Source organism: Xenopus laevis, chromosome 3S (assembly GCF_017654675.1).
Source record: "Xenopus laevis strain J_2021 chromosome 3S, Xenopus_laevis_v10.1, whole genome shotgun sequence".
Classification (NCBI taxonomy): Eukaryota; Metazoa; Chordata; class Amphibia; order Anura; family Pipidae; genus Xenopus; species Xenopus laevis.
In genome coordinates, this window is record NC_054376.1 from 128228972 (window position 1) to 128251111 (window position 22140).

The 22140-nt window shown below is 40.7% G+C and overlaps 1 protein-coding gene across 1 annotated transcript; it reads left to right on the plus strand.

The window, feature by feature from the left end:
- Positions 1–5414: 5414 nt before the first annotated feature.
- On the plus strand, positions 5415–20361 carry LOC108703531. Its single transcript, XM_018239702.2, has 8 exons — positions 5415–5645; positions 8564–8953; positions 10707–11042; positions 15332–15694; positions 18590–18685; positions 19498–19525; positions 19693–19804; positions 19921–20361. Exons 1-8 carry the CDS (start codon positions 5603–5605, stop codon positions 20119–20121), a joined length of 1569 nt encoding a protein of 522 aa, XP_018095191.1. The 5' UTR covers positions 5415–5602; the 3' UTR covers positions 20122–20361.
- The last annotated feature ends 1779 nt before the right edge of the window (positions 20362–22140 follow it).

A 22140-nucleotide genomic window follows, 5' to 3' on the forward strand; every position in this document is an offset into this window, starting at 1 on the left:
GTTAGATTTTTCAAAGTCCATCAATTGACCCCAAATAGGTTCTAGGTCCCCCATAGGCTAAATCAGCAATTCGGCAGGTTTTAGATGGTGAATGGTCGAAGTCAAATTTTTAAAGAGACAGTACATGATAAATTTCGATATTCTAATCTATGCATTTTTTTCAAATTTGAATCGAACTTGGACTATTCCCTAGTCGAAGTACACAAAAAATAGCTAGAAGTTCTAATAATTTTCTTTCCAAAACTTGAATACCTGACCGTTGATAAATCTGACCCTTAGTCATAGTGTGTTGGTGGCATCTTTCATGGAAAAGAATTTGGGGATTTTTGTGGATGAGAAGCTTGTGCTTGAGTCTTGCGCGGGTCCATTTTTTGGAACCCGTACCCAAACCGTACCCGCAACCTGCAATCCACAACCCAGACCGCAACCCACATTCTTACTCACTTGGACCCGCTACCGACCCGACGCGCAAGTACCTTATCCGCAACCTGGACCCGCGACCCACTAACCATCAAGAATCAGGAAGTGCTGTCATTGTAAACCGGAAGTGACATCATCTGAAGTAGGCGTGGTCAGAAAAAAGGCGTAAAATCGCTATTGAGAAGACCCGAACCATGACCAGCAATCTCACAAAACCGCTGACGCAAGTCTATACCCGCACCCGGAACTTCTTTTTTATTTACTTTTTATTGGTATTTCAAATTACAATCATCCAACGTTAAAAACATTGGGATTTACAACAAAAGAACAAAAAAAAAACATTATAAGAAAAAAAAGAACATTATAAAAAAGAAGGAAAGATGATTGAAAAAGAAAAAGTGAAAAAGTAGTAAAGAGAGGAAAGAGGTGATAGCCTTGCCATATAGCAGTTGCTTTGGAGAGTCTTTATGTCCTTTTCGTGATGTTGGAAAGTCTTTGTTTCCACTTCATAATATCCTACCTCTTTAATTAAATTTCGAATTTCGAATTGGCTAGGTGCTTATTAACGAAGAAGATTTGCTTTTCCGCGCCTGCCAAAGTCGGTGGGTGATTTCCTGTACTTTAGTCGAATGGGAATGTAGATGCCCAGAACTCTCATAGGATAAGTTTGAATCATTTAGGTTTACTACTTCTTCCAAACTTGGAATATTGGTAGATTTCCACCTTCTGGGAATTAGTAGCATAGCCGCAGTTAGAATATGGAAAACTACTTTCCGACATTGGAAGGAGTAATTTTGTAGTCCTAAATTTAATAGTGTTAGATGTGGTGTAAGCAGGGCCACCATTAGAAATCACAGGGCCCGTACAACAAAATCACAGGGCCCGTACAACAAAATCACAGGGCCCCGCCCACACTCACACCCAAGCCCCACCCCATATCCCGCCCACTCGACATCACAGTTAAAAGACCACACAGATATCAGCGCTAAAAAAGTACCCCCCCACAAAATTTTTTTTTTTTTAAAACATTGGTGGCAGGGGCCCCGTTGCAAGTTAAAAAAAAATTGGGACCCCCAAAAAAAAAAAATTTACATTTTTAAAAAAAAAAAACATTGGTGGCAAGGGCCCCTTACAAGTTAAAAAAAACTTGGGCCCCCAAAGATTAAAAAAAAATGGTGCCAGGGTCCCCACTAATACATGGCCGGTGCTTCCTCTCTGCCTATTTATACTTTCTGCAGTTTCCCACGCTTCGCTGGCAACTTCCTCTTCACACCGGGTAGGTGGGGGGTTGCAAACGGAGAGTGGATTGGACGGGAAACCAAAAACATTTGTAAAAAAAAAATTTGTAAAAAAAAAAAAAGTTTGCAAGTCAGCAGTGGGCCCCCAAAACAATGGGCCCTGGGCAGATGCCCACTTTGCCCCCTTATTAAAGCGGCCCTGCAAGGGACCGTGGCCTAACGGGACACACCTTAAAAGCACATGTTTAACAAAATGCATCAGTTAATAGTGCTCCTCCAGCAGAATTATGCACTGAAATCTGTTTTTAAAAATAGCAAACAGGTTTTTTTTATATTTAATTTATAACATGGGGCCAGATATATTGTCTGTTTCCTAGTTGCCCTCAGTCATGTGACTTGTGTTCTGATAGACTTCACTCTACTGGAGTGCTATCGCCCCCCTTCCATGCAGCAGCCCATTGCAATTGGAAGGTAACCAGCTAACAGCTCCCTGACACCTTCATTGCTAAAAATGCTCCCATGCTCCACCTAGTGATAGATATGAGAATAGCACTCCACAGCAGAACCCCATGTCCCACTATGACTCCTCCAGTTACACAGAGTAAGAGAAACAATATCTTATCTGAAAGCAGCTCCATTGTGAAGTGCTGGCTCTTTTTGAGAGCACATGACCAGGCACCCTGACCTAAGATGGTTACCTATACACCTACCTACCTACACAAAAATAAAATGTTAAATGGTAGAATGAATTATGTACAATGTACAAAGTGTAATTTATTTATAATAGCTACACTACAGTGAGTGTGGACAGGGCCGAGGATATAATGACCATAGAATCTTATGAGAAATTATATTTTCTTAATTGGCCATGGTTTTTCCAACTGATTCCCTACTTACCAAACACCTGTCCCTGCACAGCAATTCCCATCTGATATGCCATGTTCCAAAGCTACTCATGTTTGGACTCATTTGAAAGCTAACATTGATCCTACATTTGGTCACTGACATACGGAAATGGTCTGTCTCTTCTCATACTGGCTATAGACATGGGTAGAGAAAGTAACAAATCGACTCTCTCTCCAACATGTATCAACTAGCAGTGATGAAAATGATCCTTCTACTGCTGTCTGTCAGTTATTTAAATTAGTATTTCCCTATTTTGGCACACTCTCTCAAATAGCAACTAATCCTTTGGAATCCAGGACCCTGAACTCTTTTTGTGTATGAAAAATATTGGGAACTGGGATTTACAGCACAGTGCCTCCACCTAGTGGCCACTGAGGACCACACCTCAAGGGGAATTCCACTAGGAAAATAAAACACACAGTTGCAGGAAACCAAGATAAACCTTATATAAAAAATAAGAAACAGTACTTAACAATTTTAAACACAGAAATATGCCTGCACTGGGAAACATGGGTTTGTCTAGTAACTAGCACAGTCTCTGCCTCCACTCTGGGTGGACAACACAGTTCAGTTCACATGAAATGCCTCTTTTCCCAGAGCTCTTATTCCCCAGGTAGCACTACCTGCTCCAATGTACCCCTCCTTAAGGATATAGGCTGCAGCTCCCACGTGGCAGGCTCACAAGAAATACCTGTCCTCACACTGGGGACACACAGTCTTTTTCTCTACTTATTACGTGATTAAACATTCTTAGTCTTTTTAAATTGCCTCCTTCTACCCTCCAAAAATGATCAGGCAGATTCATTGGTTCCTGATAAAACTGATCATTGTAGATTGTAAGCTCCACTGGGGCGGGGACTGCTATACAGGTATGCAGGGTGTAAGGAATATTTACCGTTCTGGCTCCGGTCCTCTTCAGCAAGAGGGCTCCCACATGGCACGTTCTGATGCCAGCACGTCAAACATGCGCAGCGTCTTGACATCAACGCAACAAAATGGACGCAGCATCGTGACGCCAGTGCGTCAAAATGCGCAGCATCAGCACGCGGTGTCATGACGTCATCACGCTTGTTTGGCACCAAATTGGCCTGTATATGATGCCAGAACATTACAGACCTTGCCCAATTATAGGTTCTACTTAGTGTGCGATTAGACTGCTGTTCCTGCGTTTGACCTTGGCCTCTTATAATTAGTGATGGGCAAATTTATTCGCCAGGCGCGAATTCGCGGCGAATTTGCGTGATTCGCCGCCAGCGAATAAATTCGCGAAACTCCCGCGAAAATTCGCGGGAAAAATTCGCGGCAAAAATTCGCCGGCGTCAAAAATTTTTTTCCGAAAAAACGGACGCCGGCATCAAAAACGGACGCCGGCGTCAAACACGGGCGCCAGCGCCAAAAACGGGCGCCGGCGTCGAAAAACGGGCGCCGGCGTCAAAAACGAGACGCCGGCGCCGTTTCGCGATTTTTTTGCCGTTTCGCAAATTCGCCCATCACTACTTATAATGACTTTGAATCTTGCTGCCTGTATTGACCCTTTTGCCTGGACTAGACTATTCTTCTTCTTCATCCCCATCGGATACCTGGAACTGTGCTGGACTGGCGTTTCCTCCTTGGTCCGCAAGTCCTAGCAGAGCCTCTGGGCCCTTACAGCCGGCAGGACATCGGGAAAAAACCCCAGTGGCCCCGGCCCTCATGGGCCACCCCGTCCCAGACCTGCTCCCCCAATCGGCCAGTCTCGCCCTGCAGGTATGGGACCTGTTATCCAGAATGCTTAGGACACGGGGTTTTCTGAATGGATGTTTCTGTTATTTGGATCTTCATCCCTTAAGTCTACTGAAAAAATAATGTAAACACTTAATAAACCCAATAGTTCCAGTAAGGATTAACTAACCTTGCACATTGTACAGACGTTCCTCATGTGGTTATGTTGCCGTGTGGAAGATATGTGTCTTTGTTTGTGTTTGGCATCTTCTTTGCCCACAGGAGAAGACTAGTTAGAGAAGTTGGTATGTAACTGCTCTGCTCACATATTATCATTCAATGTGTATATTGTCTGCGTGTAAAATGTTGGCTGTTAGTTTCGCGTGATAACACAGTTCTGAGTCTCTGTAATGAGCCTGAGCCACAAGAACATTAAACCCTACAGAAGGCAGCAGTGAATTTCATGTTGTGGTTACAACATTGTGGTTTATCATTAGTTGACAAATGAATTTCCTTGCAAGTGGTTCACATATAATTAGTGTCGCCAGCTCATAATAAAGAAATGATGAAGTCCAAATGAAAATTTGCTTAATTGTAGAACATACTAAAACGTATTTATTTTTTACTTAAATATTTAGGCGGAACTTCTTTTCTTCTAATCGGAATGGGTGACCTTGTGTCAGCTGGAAAGACCTACTGGTAAATAAATCATTAGAGAGATTATTATATGATCCCCTTATATATTTATACATAGTTATCATATCACCCCTTAAGCGCCTCTTCTCCAGAGTGAACATCCCCAATTTGGCCAGTCTTTCCTCATAGCTAAGATTTTCCCTTTACCAGCTTAGTTGCCCTTCTCTGTCCCCTCTCTAATACAATAATGTCCTGTTTGAGTGATGGAGACCAAAATTGTTGGCTGCTGGGGAGCAACTTTGTGTCCGGACTTATGAGTGTGGTCAGACCATACCGACTCCCTAAAACCGAGATAAGAAAAAGAGGCCGACTTGAAGGACAAAGGCTGTGCTAATGAATACAGTAACACATACACAGAAGTTGCATCATTCTTTCACAATACTTCTCTGACTTTAGTTCCCCTTTAATTCCGCTGGGTAAGACAATAAGTTCCTGCCTGACTGTGACTCTCACAAGCTTTTTATACCCCTAGAAGCTGTTTCTTTTTTTTTCTTGCTGTAAAGCAGAACTTGGTGAGATAGTGATCCAGTTTGCCCACAAGCCTCACGCTCAGGAAACCAACCCCCTCTCAGTGTTACCGACCCACAACTTTTGCAGTGAAAATAAACCTCTGAGTTGAGATCAAGTCACAACATCCAACAATGAATCTGCTTCTCACACTCTTCCTGCTATGGACCTGCCATGGTAAGAGATGTATAGAGTATATGGGACCTCATCCATCCAGCCATCGGCTCAGCTTTCTATTTATTTATATAACTATTGCATTTGCTCGGTGTAGAGCTGCTGTACTAATTAGCTCAGGCACATGCTATATGTTGATTAAAGGGCCAGTTTGCCTTGAGCCAATTCACAGTCAATCTTTTGATATTTGTAGGAGTCTTTAAATACTTTTATTTAACTGTAAGTTCTGCTTCTACAGTTTGGGATTTACATGGGTCCTGGTGGCTGTTCATTAATAGAGACAGAATGATAGGCTGGAAGGGGAATAGAATTGGGACTGAATTTGTTGGGGGTATCAGTAAAGGTTCAGTAAAGGTTCAACTATGGCTGTATCACACAATATTTAACCTTGTTATGTGCAAAAGGAACCTGGCCAAATTCTGGATCACAACAGATTCTAAATGCAGAAAAATACAGATATGGGAACTATTATCCAGAATCCTCAGGACATGGGGGTTTTCCAGATAATAGGTCTTTCCATAATTTTGATCTCTATACCCTAAGGCAGGGATCCCCAACCTTTTGAACCCGTGAGCAACATCGAGAAGTTAAAGGAAGTTAAAGGAGTTGGGGAGCAACGCTAGCATGAAAAATGTTCTTGGGGTGCTAAGTAAGTGCTGTGCTTGGCCATTGGGTAGCCCCTATGTGGCTTGTCAACCTACATTGAGACTCTGTTTGGCAGTGCAGCTGTTTTTTATGCAACTAAAACTTGCCTCCAAGCCAGGGATTCAAAAATAATCTCCTGCTTTGAGGCCACTGGGAGCAACATCCAAGGGGTTGGAGAGCAACATGTTACTCATGAGCTACTGGTTGGGGATCACTGCCCTAAGGGAGTTATTTATCAATTTATCTCATTATTTCTATTAAGAAAATCGTATTTTCCTGCCAAAAGTCAGATTTTCCCAACAAAACATCAAATGTTCCCACCGAATTCAGATATTTGGTGCCAAACTTCAAAAAAATTGGATTTTTGGACAAAACTCAGCATGGACCATGATATTAAAATGGGGCCTTTGACTTCTACAGGACCCCAACAGCTTGGAGATGGCACATTTTCAGATTTGGGGTACAATACTTTTTTTTTGGTCAAAAAAAATCTGAATTTTTCATGATTTTTGCATTTGGAGTTTGATAAATAACCCCCTAAGTGTGCTAAAAAAAAATCATATAAACATAAAATAAAGCCAATAGTCTGGTTTTGCCTCCAATAAGGATTAATTATATCTTAGTTGGGATCAAGTACAAGCGACTGTTTAACATGTAAAGTCACACACGGAAATTGTATCGAGATTCTTACAGAGCTCAAAATCCGCTGGTCCAATTTATACAAAGGATCAGAGCTAGTTCTCTAAATGATTAATGGATTATTATAATGTCGCCATTTAAGCAACGTCTATTTTGTCGTAAGACTGCTGAGTAACTTCACTACAAATATTGTGTGATATTTCTAGGGAACATGTAATATATTTAGAGAGAAATCAGTGTAAATTAGTGACACAAGATTCTCGTGTAAGTTTCACGTTCAAAGTGGTTTGGATGAATGTGCAACGTTTCTATCAATATCTCCTGCTTCTTTTTATTTTTATTTACACCAGTAGTTTCTCCTTTGTCTACTGAAATGTGAATACGAGAGATTGTTGAATAACATGAAATACTGGATTCTAATTGTACTGGTTCATATCAAACTCGACCTCCCTCTCATAATGGGCTTTGAAACCTCATTCAAGCCATAAACTAGAGGTGCACAGTCTGGGCCCCCCTATTCCCAGGGCCACCCTGTGATTGTGGGCTCTGCTTTCTCTATAGTTACACGACTGCTGACCATTGCATCTCATAGACTGACTCACCTGCTAATATGTGTGTGCTCAAGAAATTGCTCACAAATTTGATAAAAATTGCTAAAGTGGCTCAGAGTTATGAGTCGGTGTCGCTTATAACAGGCTAGTAAACTCCATAGCTATTGTAGCACTGGTACAACTGGTGTGTTTGCTTCAAAAACTCTACTATAGTTTATATAAAAAAGCTGCTGTGTAGCCATGGGGGCAGCCATTCAAGCACAGGATACACAGTAGATAACAGATAAGTACTACTATAGTTTATATAAACAAGCTGCTGTGTAGCCATGGGGGCAGCCATTCAAGCACAGGATACACAGTAGATAACAGATAAGTACTACTATAGTTTATATAAACAAGCTGCTGTGTAGCCATGGGGGCAGCCATTCAAGCACAGGATACACAGTAGATAACAGATAAGTACTACTATAGTTTATATAAACAAGCTGCTGTGTAGCCATGGGGGCAGCCATTCAAGCACAGGATACACAGTAGATAACAGATAAGTACAACTATAGTTTATATAAACAAGCTGCTGTGTAGCCATGGGGGCAGCCATTCAAGCACAGGATACACAGTAGATAACAGATATGTACTACTATAGTTTATATAAACAAGCTGCTGTGTAGCCATGGGGGCAGCCATTCAAGCACAGGATACACAGTAGATAACAGATAAGTACTACTATAGTTTATATAAACAAGCTGCTGTGTAGCCATGGGGACAGCCATTGAAGCACAGGATACACAGTAGATAACAGATAAGTACTACTATAGTTTATATAAACAAACTGCTGTGTAGCCATGGGGGCAGCCATTCAAGCACAGGATACACAGTAGATAACAGATAAGTACTACTATAGTTTATATAAACAAACTGCTGTGTAGCCATGGGGGCAGCCATTCAAGCACAGGATACACAGTAGATAACAGATAAGCTCTATAGCACACAATGGGATTCTTCAGAATGTATCTGTTGCCTATAAATATTTGCACTCTCACATGGACTCAACTCTCTCGCTCTCTTATAACATGTCTCTCTGTGCAGGAGGAATCCATAGCAAGAATCCATACTGTACTATCCAGACTGGGTCAGTGCGAGTGAGTGAGGGAGACAATGTCATTATCCCATGTAGGTTCAGTTACCCCGGGGATAGAAGAGACAGATCCATCAGTCTGAGAGTCTACTGGAGAGCAGCAACATCCCGGACCTGTGGACAAAACACGTTCATTTATAATCACACAGAGAATTATGTACATGGGAACTACACAGGGAGAATCAGCCTGGAGGGAAACCCCAAGGAACAGAATGTGGTGTCTCTCCGAATCCAGTGGATCAGACGCACGGACGGCCCAATGTTCTGCTGCCGCCTGGAACCAGAAGACAAGGAATTAAAACCTTGGCAGAATATCCAGGGAACATTCATACAATTATCAGGTACATTAGGAGATATAGAGAATTCTACTGTCTGTGTCACTGTGTAGGACAGACTTCTTGTGTGTGTCATCCACCTATAGGGACAGACAGATCAACCTCCCCTTCACTGTGTTCATGAGCCACCCCTGCATATTTCCCTACCAGCCTCCTCCTTAAAGGAGAACTAAACACTAAAAATTAATGTGGCTAAAAATGTCCTATTTTATATAGTGAACTTATTGCAGGAGGCTAAAGTTTGAGCTTGTCAATAGCAGCAATGATCCAGGACTTCAAACTTGTCACAGGGGGTCACCATCTTGGAAAGTGTCTGTGACACTCACATGCTCAGTGGGCTCTGATTGGCTGTTGAGAAGCTAAGCTTAGGGCTCGTCACTAATTATCCAGCAGAAAATGAGCTTCCCTGGCTGTAATATAAGCTGATGCTACAGGTTTGCTGATTATTCAATTCTGATGCTAATTGCACTGGTTTCTGTGCTGCCATGTAGTAATTATGTGTATTAATTACTAATCAGCCTTATATTGTGACATTTCTATTCTATGTGTACTGTATATTGTGAGTGGCTCCCTAAGCTCAGTAAGTGACAGCAGCACAGAGCATGTGAATCAGTGAATCAGCAGAAAAGAAGATGGGGAGCTACTGGGGCATCTTTGGAGATACAGATCTTTACTGCTAAAGGGCTGTGGTTGCCTTGGGCTGGTACAGAAGCACAAAACATCATGTACAACATTTCTACCTACTTCTTTAGTTAAGCTTTAGTTCTCCTTTAATTTGCTGCTAACAGGTCCAGACAGAGGAGCAGGCTGGGTTGGCAGAACCCATAAAGGCCAAGACCCACCAGGTTTATTCCCTGTATCCCAGAAGCCCAGTCCAACACTGTATGGGACATAAGTGTTGCTTTAGAATCTGAGCTGAATGCTGAGGATCAATTACAAACTCACTGAACAGTTATGTCCCATGTGGCCCCCCTTATAGTCACTGACTAACTCAGAGTTAGAGAGCTGAAAAGCAGGAAGTAGTGTTCTGGCTATTATGTTACACATCCAGTCACTCCAGCCTTTATACATTACATTTTTGCCTAACTAACTATATTAGAAACATTTTTTATTTTGCACAGCCTATCCATTTACCCAGTTATAATTTTTACACTGAACTGTTCCTTTAACATAAAATAACTCAACCCAGAGGTATATTTGTATTATTCTTTGCGGCTTATTTTTATTCTCTCGTCTTTATAAATATACAAGTAGTGATGGGCGAATTTATTCGCCAGGCGCGAATTCGCTGCGAATTTGCGCGATTCGCTGCCAGCGAATAAATTCGCGAAACGCCCGCAAAAATTAGTCGAAAATAAACGGACGCCGGCATCGAAACGGGCGCCGGCGTCAAAAACGAGAATTTTTCGCCGTTTCAAGAATTTTGCGCAAATTCGTGAATCACTATATACAAGGGTCATTTAGAAATGAGTTCAAGTGCAACACTAAAACAGAATCAAAGTTTTGCACATAATTAAGTACTTGCAACCAATCGGGCTCCATGCACTTCTGCATAGTTGCGCGCCATTCCAACCCTATTTTTGAAAATGCGCTTCCATTAATGTTTATTTAGATGAATTGAGCGCAATCATATTGGGCACACTGATGCTGGGAATTGTGGGGGGGAAAATGCCAATTTGTGCCTAAAGAATTGCACTTTGCACAATGCACTAAAATCGTTTAAATGACTTTTAATGTCTCTGCTCCTTTAATGCCTCAGATGAATTCTCTGTACAACAAGTTGATACAATTCCTGCCATTGAGGGAGAAACCACCGTTATCCCCTGTATTGTTCATTCTGCAACTGAGGAAATACGGGAAGTAACATGGAGCTGGGGGGACAGTCTCACTTGTAACAATAACCCCAATATTGTGAGATGGACAGAGGAAAATGGATCCCAGAAGCAAAGAGACTTCTCACTGGTGGACTTCCCTAGAGACGTCTCATTACGGATAGAAGGAGCTGCCCCTTCCCATAGGAAACATTACTGCTGTGAGGTGAAAGTGGGAAACAAAACTGCACAAAGTGATCATGGCACAGAACTGGCAGTTGCAGGTAACACAACTTACTGACCTCACTGAGAGTATCCTAGAGGCACTGACTGCACAGTATGTCCTATTTATATGATAGCAGCTATAATGATAAGGAGGGGACAATCTACCCCCATAGAACATAGAATGGTGGTATAGGGAGTCACCCTCATTTAGTTTCATCTTTATATTCATCTATGACATCACCAGTACCCAAGAAGTTGGAGTCACAGCCCCATCCACCAATGTAACTTGAAGAGCCTTTATTGGTATCATGGCTCCAATCTCCAACAACAAGTGACGTTTCAGGCCCAAACACTGAATTTTTTAGGACTGAAACATCTGAAACACCAATAAAGGCTTTTTAAATGTCATTCTTGGACGGTGCTGTGACCCCAAATTCCAGTGTATGAGCCAGTTGAGGTGGAGAACTTTGCACAGGCTCCTGGTTATTCATTCATCGACCAGTTTGGTGAGTACTGACCAATTGCAATTAATCATGTAATAGATGATGGGTGTCCTTATGTCATTGAGCATACTCCAGCAACCCCATAAAGACAGATGTTGCCAAAGCTGGTCACAATCACCTCTATTCACTTGTATCAGTGTAATTATACCTGGGGGGTGGGGATGTGGGTTGATTCTGGCATCATATTCCTGTGCCGCCCACGAAGTTCAAATATTTAAAGGTGATCTTTCCCTTTTCATAATTGCCCAACATAGGTCTATTCTACATGGTTCCTGGATTACTGTTCCTTGACCATTGCTTGTCCTTCACCACTGCTCTATCACTGCCTGAACCGCCTTTTGCCAGAGACTACTCTTCTGGATCCGGATTCTGTACAGCACTGACTGATTAGTTATTGACCCGGTCTGTTTCCTCGACTACACTCTTCTCTTTCCCAGTTATTCCAGTCACACCTTCTGGTTCCCTTGCCTGCCCAGAACCCTCACCTTGGTTCTGTCACTTTAAGACCTGCGACATCCGAGTAGTGAAGGGCTTCTCCCAACATGAAAGGCAGAAGCGCGAGCCATGACCAGAACCTTAGCGTCTGTTCTGGGTTCAGATTTTGTGGGTCAAATGAAAGGGTGAAATACACCCCAAAAACTCCCATACAAGCACATATTGGTGATTCTGGAAATCTCTCATGCTCCATGGTTAGTCTTTGTTTGGGAATGTTTCATTATGTGAACCTACGTGGCTTCTGCTGCAGGGCTATTAGAGGGGAACTAAATGCCAAAAATGAATAAAAGTGAAATTGCTGAAATGTACAGGTCTTCTTACAATAATTATTTTCCCCTAGTTTTAAGATTCATTTCTATTGCCCACCTGACAGTGAGCAATAGCACTGGAACACTTCTCTGCTCACTAACTTTATTTTCTGACATACCAGCTTTTAAGGAGAAGCAAAGCTCCAGAGGCAGTTTATTGTCAATAGATTAGCCACAATAGTGCAAGCTAGAACACTATATTTATTCTGCAGAATGCTTTAGTATACCTGAATAACAGCTCTAGAAGTTCTCTCTCTCTCTGTTTGATTAGGATAGCAGCTGCCATATTAGCTTGGTGTGACATCACTTCCTGCCTGAGTCTCTTCCTGCTCGGGGCTCAGATTACAGCAGAGAGGAGGGAGGGTAGAGAGGAGCAAACTGAGCATGCTCACGCCCTAGCCCTGGAGGTTTAAGCTGAAAACAGGAAGTCTGATACAGAAGCCCATGAGTACACAATAAAAGGAAAAAAATTTGTTTTCTTTTGACAGAGGACTCGGAGCAGCATTACTTTGAGGGGTTACTGGTTTATATAGACCTTTCTGATAAAGCTTGATTAGTTTTAACCTTCTCTTCTCCTTTAAATGCATTATTTATTCGATTTAAAAACCACTAGGGGAAAATAGTTAAATGGTTAAGAAGAGCACTCTGAGCAATTTTACATTAATTTGTTTTGGGGGGGGGGGGTTAATTTGCCTTAAATAAATGATCACTACACACCAAGGGGGTTATTTATCAAAGTCCGAATTTATCTCATTATTTCTATTAAAAAAGTCTGACCAACTCTGAATTGCCGATTGGACTTTATTTATCAAAGAAAAAGCTAGCCAAAATTGGTTCGGGCAAAAAAATCAGATTTTGCCGCCAAAACTCAGATTTCCCACCAAAAAAAAGTTTGATTTTTCTGCCAAAATCTGAGTTTTGTTGACAAAATTAGAAAAAATCAGATTTTTGGCCGAAACTCAATGCGGACCATGATATTGAAATGGGACCTTTGCCATTGATTTCTACAGGACCTTGACAGCTTGGATATGGCGGATTTTCGGCTTCGGACTTTTTTTTAGCCTCAGGGTATAACAAATTCCAAAAAAATCTGATTTTTTTTTGGTCAAAAAAATCCACATTTTTTGTGATATTTGTATTTGGAGTTTGATAAATAACCCCCCAAGATATGCACTTTGGTAGATCCTTTTAAAAAGTTCAAATCGAATATTTAAATGGAAATTGATTGGTATAACAGACAAACATTTCCCTTATATTAATTTATGTTAATAAAAAGACCTTTACTCATTTAGCTAATCCTTCTCATCACTATTGATCCCAAAAAAATGCAGATCATTTCTCCTACTTCCCTCTGGATAAAACTCTGACTCCCTGTTGGGAAGTAGAACATTATATTCTATTAGGTAGATGAGCGAATCTGACCTGTTTTGCCGAAAATTCGTGAAAGGGCGAAACTTTACCAAAATGCAAAGTGCGACAACATTTTTTGATGGGTGACAAATTGCACAACAACTTTTTTCACCCATTCTCGCTCATCACTAGTAGATATTAAACAAACACAGACACTTTAGGGCAGATTTACAAAAGGTTTGAATGGTAAATTCGAATTTTTTTTTTGTCAAAACGTACATATTCAAATTTAAAACCACCAGTTCGACCAAATCAATTGGATGTTGCGTACAAACGGTTAAGTATGTTATAAACTGTGGAGATACTATCTTGCAAAGTAGTGTCTCTCTGGGGATAATTAACCTGAAATTGTTAATTGGAAGAAAAGTAACAAGTATGGAATATACCTACCGTATATCTGTTTTTCTTTAACCTCCGAATTCCATTTATGTTTGTTTACTTAATACCATTATAAAAACTAAATAAAAACACATTTATTTTTTTTAAAAAAAACCACCAACTCGAATTTGAATGCGAAATTTATCACAGCTCGACCCCCAGATCTAATTTGACTATTCTCCACCTAAACCCGGCCCAGTTCATGTAGAAGTCAATGGCCGAGGTCCCTTGAACTATTTGAAGATGTTAATAGTATTCATGAGTCCAATTTTTGCCAAGTTTTGTTTCACAAATGAAGCTAATAGTCTCCAATGGGAGAAAAAACATTTTATCCGGAGGAAAACTTGCTCAAATTAGATTTGAGTTTTTGGGTTGGGACTATTCAATTGAATTTTAGATGTACACATTTTTTTCATACATAACTTACTATTCAAATTGTGTATACAATCGAATTTATTTGATTTTTAAAAAATTCACTTTACTCTTAGGGGCAGTTGTATTAAGGGTCGAATATCAAGGGTTAATTAACCCTCGATATTCGACTGGGGAATTAAAATCCTTCGACTTCGAAAATCGAAGTCGAAGGATTTTGCGCAAAAAGTTCGATCGAAGGAATAATAGTTCGATCGAACGATTAAATCCTTTGAATCGAACGATTCGAAGGATTTTAATCCATCTATCGAACGATTATCCTTCGACCAAAAAAAAAATAGCCAAGCCTATGGGGACCTTCACCATAGGCTAACATTGACTTCGGTAGCTTTTAGGTGGCGAACTAGGGGGTCGAAGTTTTTTCTTAAAGAGACAGTACTTCGATTTTCGAATGGTCGAATAGTCAAACGATTTTTAGTTCGAATCATTCGATTTGAAGTCGTAGTCGAAGGTCGAAGTAGCCAAAAAAACACTTCAAAGTATTTTTTCTTCCATTCCTTCACTCGAACTTAGTGAATGGGCCCCTTAATGTTTACAGGCTTTTCGAGTAAATTTAAGGTATGAAGATCCAGATTATGGAAAGATCTGTTACCCAGAAAACCCAGGTCCCGAGTTTACCTGTACTAAATTAGATATTGTATCCACTGGGAAAATGGGTTCAAATACAAACAAAATAAATTCTATATAAAATAATATTGACATAGTCCTTTTGGATACTGGAAATCCTCAATACTACATATACAAGTACAGGTGAGCTCAAAGGAGCTGGAGTTTCTCTAGAAAAAGTTCAGCATAAGTAATAATTATTTCTCTTTTTTTCAGCCTCTGAGCCCAGCGTTGGCTTCTCTGTTACTCAGAGTTCAGAACTCACAGTCCAGTCGGGAGACTCAGCCTCCATCAGCTGCTCCTTCTCTCCCAACAGAGACCCCTTGTGGGTGGGAGTTTACTGGCGAGTGGGGAACCTCACGGGACCATTTGCCTATCACCCCTCCCAGGAGATGGTCCATCCCATGTACAAGGGGAGGACAGAGCTGAGGAGGGAGACAGATCTCTATATAAGGAACGTGCAGGAGGCTGATAATAACACCTCATACTATTGCTTTGTTATACTCAGATTTTGTGAGGATCTCAACATCTTCAGTACAGAGACCATTTATGGCACAGGGACCAGACAGCTTGTGACAGGTGAGAATAATAGTCACTAATAGTCACTAATAGTAAAATATCACTTGCCTCCTCCCTTTTCCCTATATAAATATTTCCATCAAGGATTTGGAAGGATTAATGTAACATAGCTGCAATAATTAGGATGAATTTGTATTGGATTTGTAAATACAGTTCTGGGACCAGTTATCCAGAATGTTTGGGACCTGAGGTTGTCCGCATAATGGATCTTTCTGTAATTGGGATCTTCATAGCTTAAGTCTATGAGAAAATCATGTCAACATTAAGGGGATTATTTCTCAACATTCGAAAATTTAATTCGAAACCGACTCCAACCAAATCCGCACTGATTTTTTGCCCTTTATTTATCAAAACATAAATCACAGTAAAATTTGAATACCTCTACTTTTTCGATTTGACGCCTGAAAACTGCGACTTTTTCAGATTTGACAGCCGAATACCGCTAGTTTTTTGGTAACCCAGTACAGATCAGGATCTCTTCAGGATATCTCCCATTGACTTCTATAGGAACTCAGCAGGTTTGAGTAAGAGTACCTTTAATACCATCGAGGTTTAATAAATCCCGAAAAATTTCCATTAAAAAATTTGAGTTGTTCCTCTTGAAAAAGCCAATGAGAAAAATCTGACTTTAAAAAATAACCCCCTAAATAAACCCAATAGGCTGGTTTTGATTCCAAAAAGGGTTAATTATATCTTAGTTGCAGTACAATCGACTATTTGTTTAATACAGAGAAAAAGGAAATCAGTTTTAAAAATTTGGATTATTTGATTAAAACGAAGTCTACGGGAGACGGCCTTTCCGTATTTCAGAGCTTTTTGGATAATAGGTTTCTGAATAATGGATCTCATACCTGTATCATCAGAAAATAAAGTATCCTGGTTCACTAAGAACTGCCCCAATTGTGTAATAAATGGACATTCTAATACCAAATTCTTTGCCAAATATTCAGTTAACTTTTATTCTGTAATTTTAACTATTATCTGGTTGATTGGATCCCACTTTGGGTTAAATCCCACATGACCTTGGTTTAAATGGTAGACTGAGGGGTGAATAGGAGAAGGTCTGTAAGATTCTTCAGGGCACTAGAGCTTCTTAAAGGAACAGTAACACCAAAAAATAAAAGTGTTTTAAAGGATGATAATATAATGTATTATTGCCCTGAAATAACAACTGGTGTGTTTGCTTCAGAAACTCTACTATAGTTTATATATACAAGCTGCTGTGTAGCCATGGGGGCAGCCATTCAAGCACAGGATACACAGTAGATAACAGATAAGTACTACTATAGTTTATATAAACAAGCTGCTGTGTAGCCATGGGGGCAGCCATTCAAGCACAGGATACACAGTAGATAACAGATAAGTACTACTATAGTTTATATAAACAAGCTGCTGTGTAGCCATGGGGGCAGCCATTCAAGCACAGGATACACAGTAGATAACAGATAAGTACTACTATAGTTTATATAAACAAGCTGCTGTGTAGCCATGGGGGCAGCCATTCAAGCACAGGATACACAGTAGATAACAGATAAGTACTACTATAGATATATAAACAAGCTGCTGTGTAGCCATGGGGGCAGCCATTCAAGCACAGGATACACAGTAGATAACAGATAAGTACTACTATAGTTTATATAAACAAACAGCCTGTGTAGCCATGGGAGCAGCCATTCAAGCACAGGATACACAGTAGATAACAGATAAGTACTACTATAGTTTATATAAACAAGCTGCTGTGTAGCCATGGGGGCAGCCATTCAAGCACAGGATACACAGTAGATAACAGATAAGTACTACTATAGTTTATATAAACAAGCTGCTGTGTAGCCATGGGGGCAGCCATTCAAGCACAGGATACACAGTAGATAACAGATAAGTACTACTATAGTTTATATAAACATGCTTCTGTGTAGCCATGGGGGCAGCCATTCAGGCACAGGATACACAGTAGATAACAGATAAGTACTACTATAGTTTATATAAACAAACAGCCTGTGTAGCCATGGGAGCAGCCATTCAAGCACAGGATACACAGTAGATAACAGATAATTACTACTATAGTTTATATAAACAAGCTGCTGTGTAGCCATGGGGGCAGCCATTCAAGCACAGGATACACAGTAGATAACAGATAAGTACTACTACTATAGTTTATATAAACAAGCTGCTGTGTAGCCATGGGGCAGCCATTCAAGCACAGGATACACAGTAGTTAACAGATAAGTACTACTATAGTTTATATAAACAAGCTGCTGTGTAGCCATGGGGGCAGCCATTCAAGCACAGGATACACAGTAGTTAACAGATAAGTACTACTATAGTTTATATAAACAAGCTGCTGTGTAGCCATGGGGGCAGCCATTCAAAGCTGTTAGCACTAGATAGGTACCTAATATATAGAGACAAGAGGAAAGTGTTGGAAGGGTTACTGTCTGCTCTGCTCTCATTTCCCTACAGAAATAGGGATTGGTGGAACTAGGTTAGTGCCAAGTAAATATATTTTCTCCTGCACTCTTGGAGATTAAGCCTTTATGTTAGACACTGTATTCCTTGAATTTTTCCTTTCATATGGGTGGAAAACATTTGAAAAATGCAGCTGCAAAAGATTCAGTAAAAGTATCTTTATAACAGAAATGCTCTGACTGCTGAAACATGTTCTGGGCCAATAAGCCACAATGATTTAATGCGCCTCTGCCTGTTCCTCGTACTGATATTTAATGGGCCCAGTAATCTGAGGTCTGCGGTGCTGAGAAACCAGGAAACAGAACTAACACAGTCACAGAACAAGATTCCTCTTTGATTAATGATGGTGTTTGAGGTTTAGAATCACTTTATTTTGTGCTGAAACTAAACAAATGGCTGCGGTAATTCTTCTCTCTCCACCCAAATTAGACTCTGCACCTCCAGGCTGGGTTATTCCAGTGGTTCTATCGCTCATCGCTCTTCTTCTCCTCCTGGTTGGGACGTTGACCTGCCTGAGGATCAAAGGTGAGATTCATTTCCCTCTACGTTGGGCTTTTCAACTTGAGAAATCTTCAACAAAACCTGATTTTGAGCCAAAAAAAGCTCAGCAGTTTCCATAATTTTTACCAAACAGGCTTTTCTTATAGAGACAAAGTTAGTATTTCTTATTCAAAATGCTTGGACCTGGGGTATTCCAGATAACGGATCTTTCCATAATTTGGATCTTCATACTTTATCAAGAGTCGAATTTGGAGTTTTTTAAACTCCCCTAAACTTCCATAAAATTGACCAATCTAAATTTATTATTAAAATTGAGTTTTGACCAGAAAAAAAGTAGAGAATTTTGAATTTTCAATTTGACCCTTGAAAAACCTGTCTAGTCTACTAGAAAATCATATAAACATTAAATAAACCCAATAGGCTGGTTTTGAGTCCAATAAGAATTCATTATATCTTAGTTGGGATACAAACTACTGTTTTATTATTACAGAGAAAAAGGAAATCATTTTTAAAAATGTGGACAATTTGGATAAAATGGAGTCTATGGGAGACAGCCTTTCTGTAATTTGTAGCTTTCTGGATAATGGGTTTCCAGGTAACGGATCCCATACCTGTATTAGATATTAGCAATTCTCTGGGATGGTTATTACTCTACAGAGAGATGAGGGTCTCCATGGGAAGCAAGGAAATGAGTGGGAGAAGAAAATAACTTCTATTGGGTGCCACTATCAAGGAGAAATGCTGAGATATCACAAGCGTTTTATAAGCCTTTTAGATTGGAAAAAGCCATAAAATGGTAAATGAAAGATTAATTAGATGTTATCCTTTTTTTTAAGGAAAAATATGTATTTCTCACAGCAAAGGGTGAGTATTTCTATTTGTCTCTATATACAGCTATAAACTTCATAATGTTATTTACACATCTCTTATTCTCTCTCTCTCTCTCTATATATATATATCTATATACACCTTACTAGAGCTATTTTATCACTCCTACATATTATTATATCTCTACACAATCATTTTTTTAGGCAAGAAGTGAATATTTCACTGACCACAGATGCTAGAAGCCCAACAAATCATTTTCTTGGTACTGTGGCTCCTGAGCAGAACAGAAATCCTCAATCCCAGACTGACCGAGAGGTGAGAGGATCCTCAGATATTATATATTATATGTACTGTATATATTATATGTGATAGGGTTATGGAAAGATCATAGTCCAGTGACCTTTTACTGATATTTCTCCCTTTATCCGTAGGAATCCTCAGGAGTTCTTTATTCTCACATTAACCACAAGAACCATAGAAACAAAGAGGAAAAGGAGAATTCAATTGCTAAGAGTGAGGAAGGCTCATCTGTATTATATGCAGTGGTTGGAAGAGCAGACCATGGGGCTGTATATGCAACTGTGCAAAAGAATAATATTTCAGCCTTGTCCTCCACCCTACACAGCCAATGAGCATCACAGGCCTCACAAAGCACAATTTCATCTTCCCTCTTTCACTAAATTGTTCTACCATGACTACATGGTGTAAAGACTCAGCAAACAGGCCCGTATTTGTGGAGAGGCCACCAAGGCCCTGGCCTAGGGTGGCAGGATTTTAGGCGGTGGGGAGGTGCAAGAGAGTGGGGAGGTGCAGGAGATACGATAGTTTTTAAAATTTCCTGTACGTCAATCCCCATTGCTCTGGTCCCGATGATGAAAATTTGATTGAATAAAAGGGAGGGGACGGGGTGATGAAAGACAGCGGGCCTAGGGGTGCCCGGTATGTAAATCCAGGAGTGATGGGCGAATTTCTCCCGTTTCGCTTCACTGGAAAATTCGCAAATTTCCTGCAAAATTCGTATACGGCGAAAAATTCGCAAAAAATTGTGAAATCTAAAAAGTTCACAAAAAATCTTGAAATTATAACGTTTTCACAAAAAAAAATCAAAAAATTTGAACGTTTTGAAAATCAGGGCAATTGGAACATTTTTAACGAAAAAATAGTGAAAATCGGAAATTGCCACCGGCGAATTTTGGCAGGAGATTCGCAAATTTATTCGCTGAGATTCGCAGCGAATTTGTGCCTGGCGAATTTATCGCCCTTCACTAATATCCAGCTGTGTTTGCAAAGTGTAAGGACTGCGCCTCCCCAGTGTTTCTAAACCAATGTGGGTGTGGTTGGGCAGCATGCCGCCCCCTAACATCCTGTCACCCTAGGCCCAGGCCATGGTGGCCTCTCCACAAATCCGGGCCTTCATATATGTAGGGACCCGTAGGCTTAATTCCCCTCCATTTTTGAGCCTCATGGCTGGAAACCCCTGTGTAGATTTAGTTACAGGGTTTCCATGGGGCTGGACAAGGAGCCAGAGCCCTTGTACTGGTGCAGCATGGCAGATACTGGAGGATGCCACAAGGTGTCGCCGCTGCACCACTATAAAAGGAGATGCCATGTGCTCAGACCCAGGATTACAGATTTTTGCTGTCTTGCTGCTAGATGTTACTTCTTGGAGGAGAGAGTAATTTCAGCATCCAAGATGTAGAGGCAGGAGGCCTCTGAGGCTGGGGTAGGCGACCCCATGCCTGGGAGCTCGATCAGGAGGGTTTGTAGCTCTGGATTTTCCAAACTGAATGTGGAAATTGCTTGTGCTATAGACAATGCTCGGAGCTACAGTTCAGCTATGGATTCATCAAAGCTGCATTTCTTGGACAAAGAATCTCATAGCTGTGGATGCTTGTTTCCACTCTGTGTGAGCCTGTCAGCTTTGTGTGTGAGCCCCCGGGTTAGTCTGCCTGGGGAGAGTAGAGGAAAGGGAAATGATCCAGCGGGTTTGTATTGTGTCACCGGCTGTTTGTGTGCCTGCCACGCGGGAGCCAGTACCTTCGGGAAAAGTTCTTGGGAAAATAGCGCTACCTGGGACCATTTGTGCTCATGTTGGGAAAAGGTACAGAGACTCTTTGTCACCAAAGGAGTAGTGCAGGACTTTGCCTGGTAGGGATTTACCAGGATAGGACCCTGGCACAGGGTCACCAGGGTAGTGGGTCATGCTTTTACATACATATGTGTACTTTTACAGTTTATTTCCCCTTTAATCTGCACTTCCTTGTATAAAGTTGATATTTTTATAAAGCAAGTGTGTGTATTGAATGTTTTTCTAATGGGGCCACCCGCAGGTGTATTGCCGGATCCCATTAGGTGGAGGCACTGCCAGAGAAGAGTTTTCCCAGTACACTTTCACCTAGCAAAATGGGATTGAGGACCTGTAATTGGTAAGAAATTATGTGATGTATAACCTTTGGCACAGGGGGGTGGCCAGAAAGGGGATACATATATTTAACATTATTGTGTATTTGCCTTTTCTTCTTCTTAGGGTCTGGTGCCTCTAAGGCCAAATGCTCAGTTATTCAGATAGCTAGAATCTCGGGTGCCATAAAGCAGGACAGGACTGCTGCTTCCAATTGGGAACATAACTAATTTATAACTAACTTTCACAA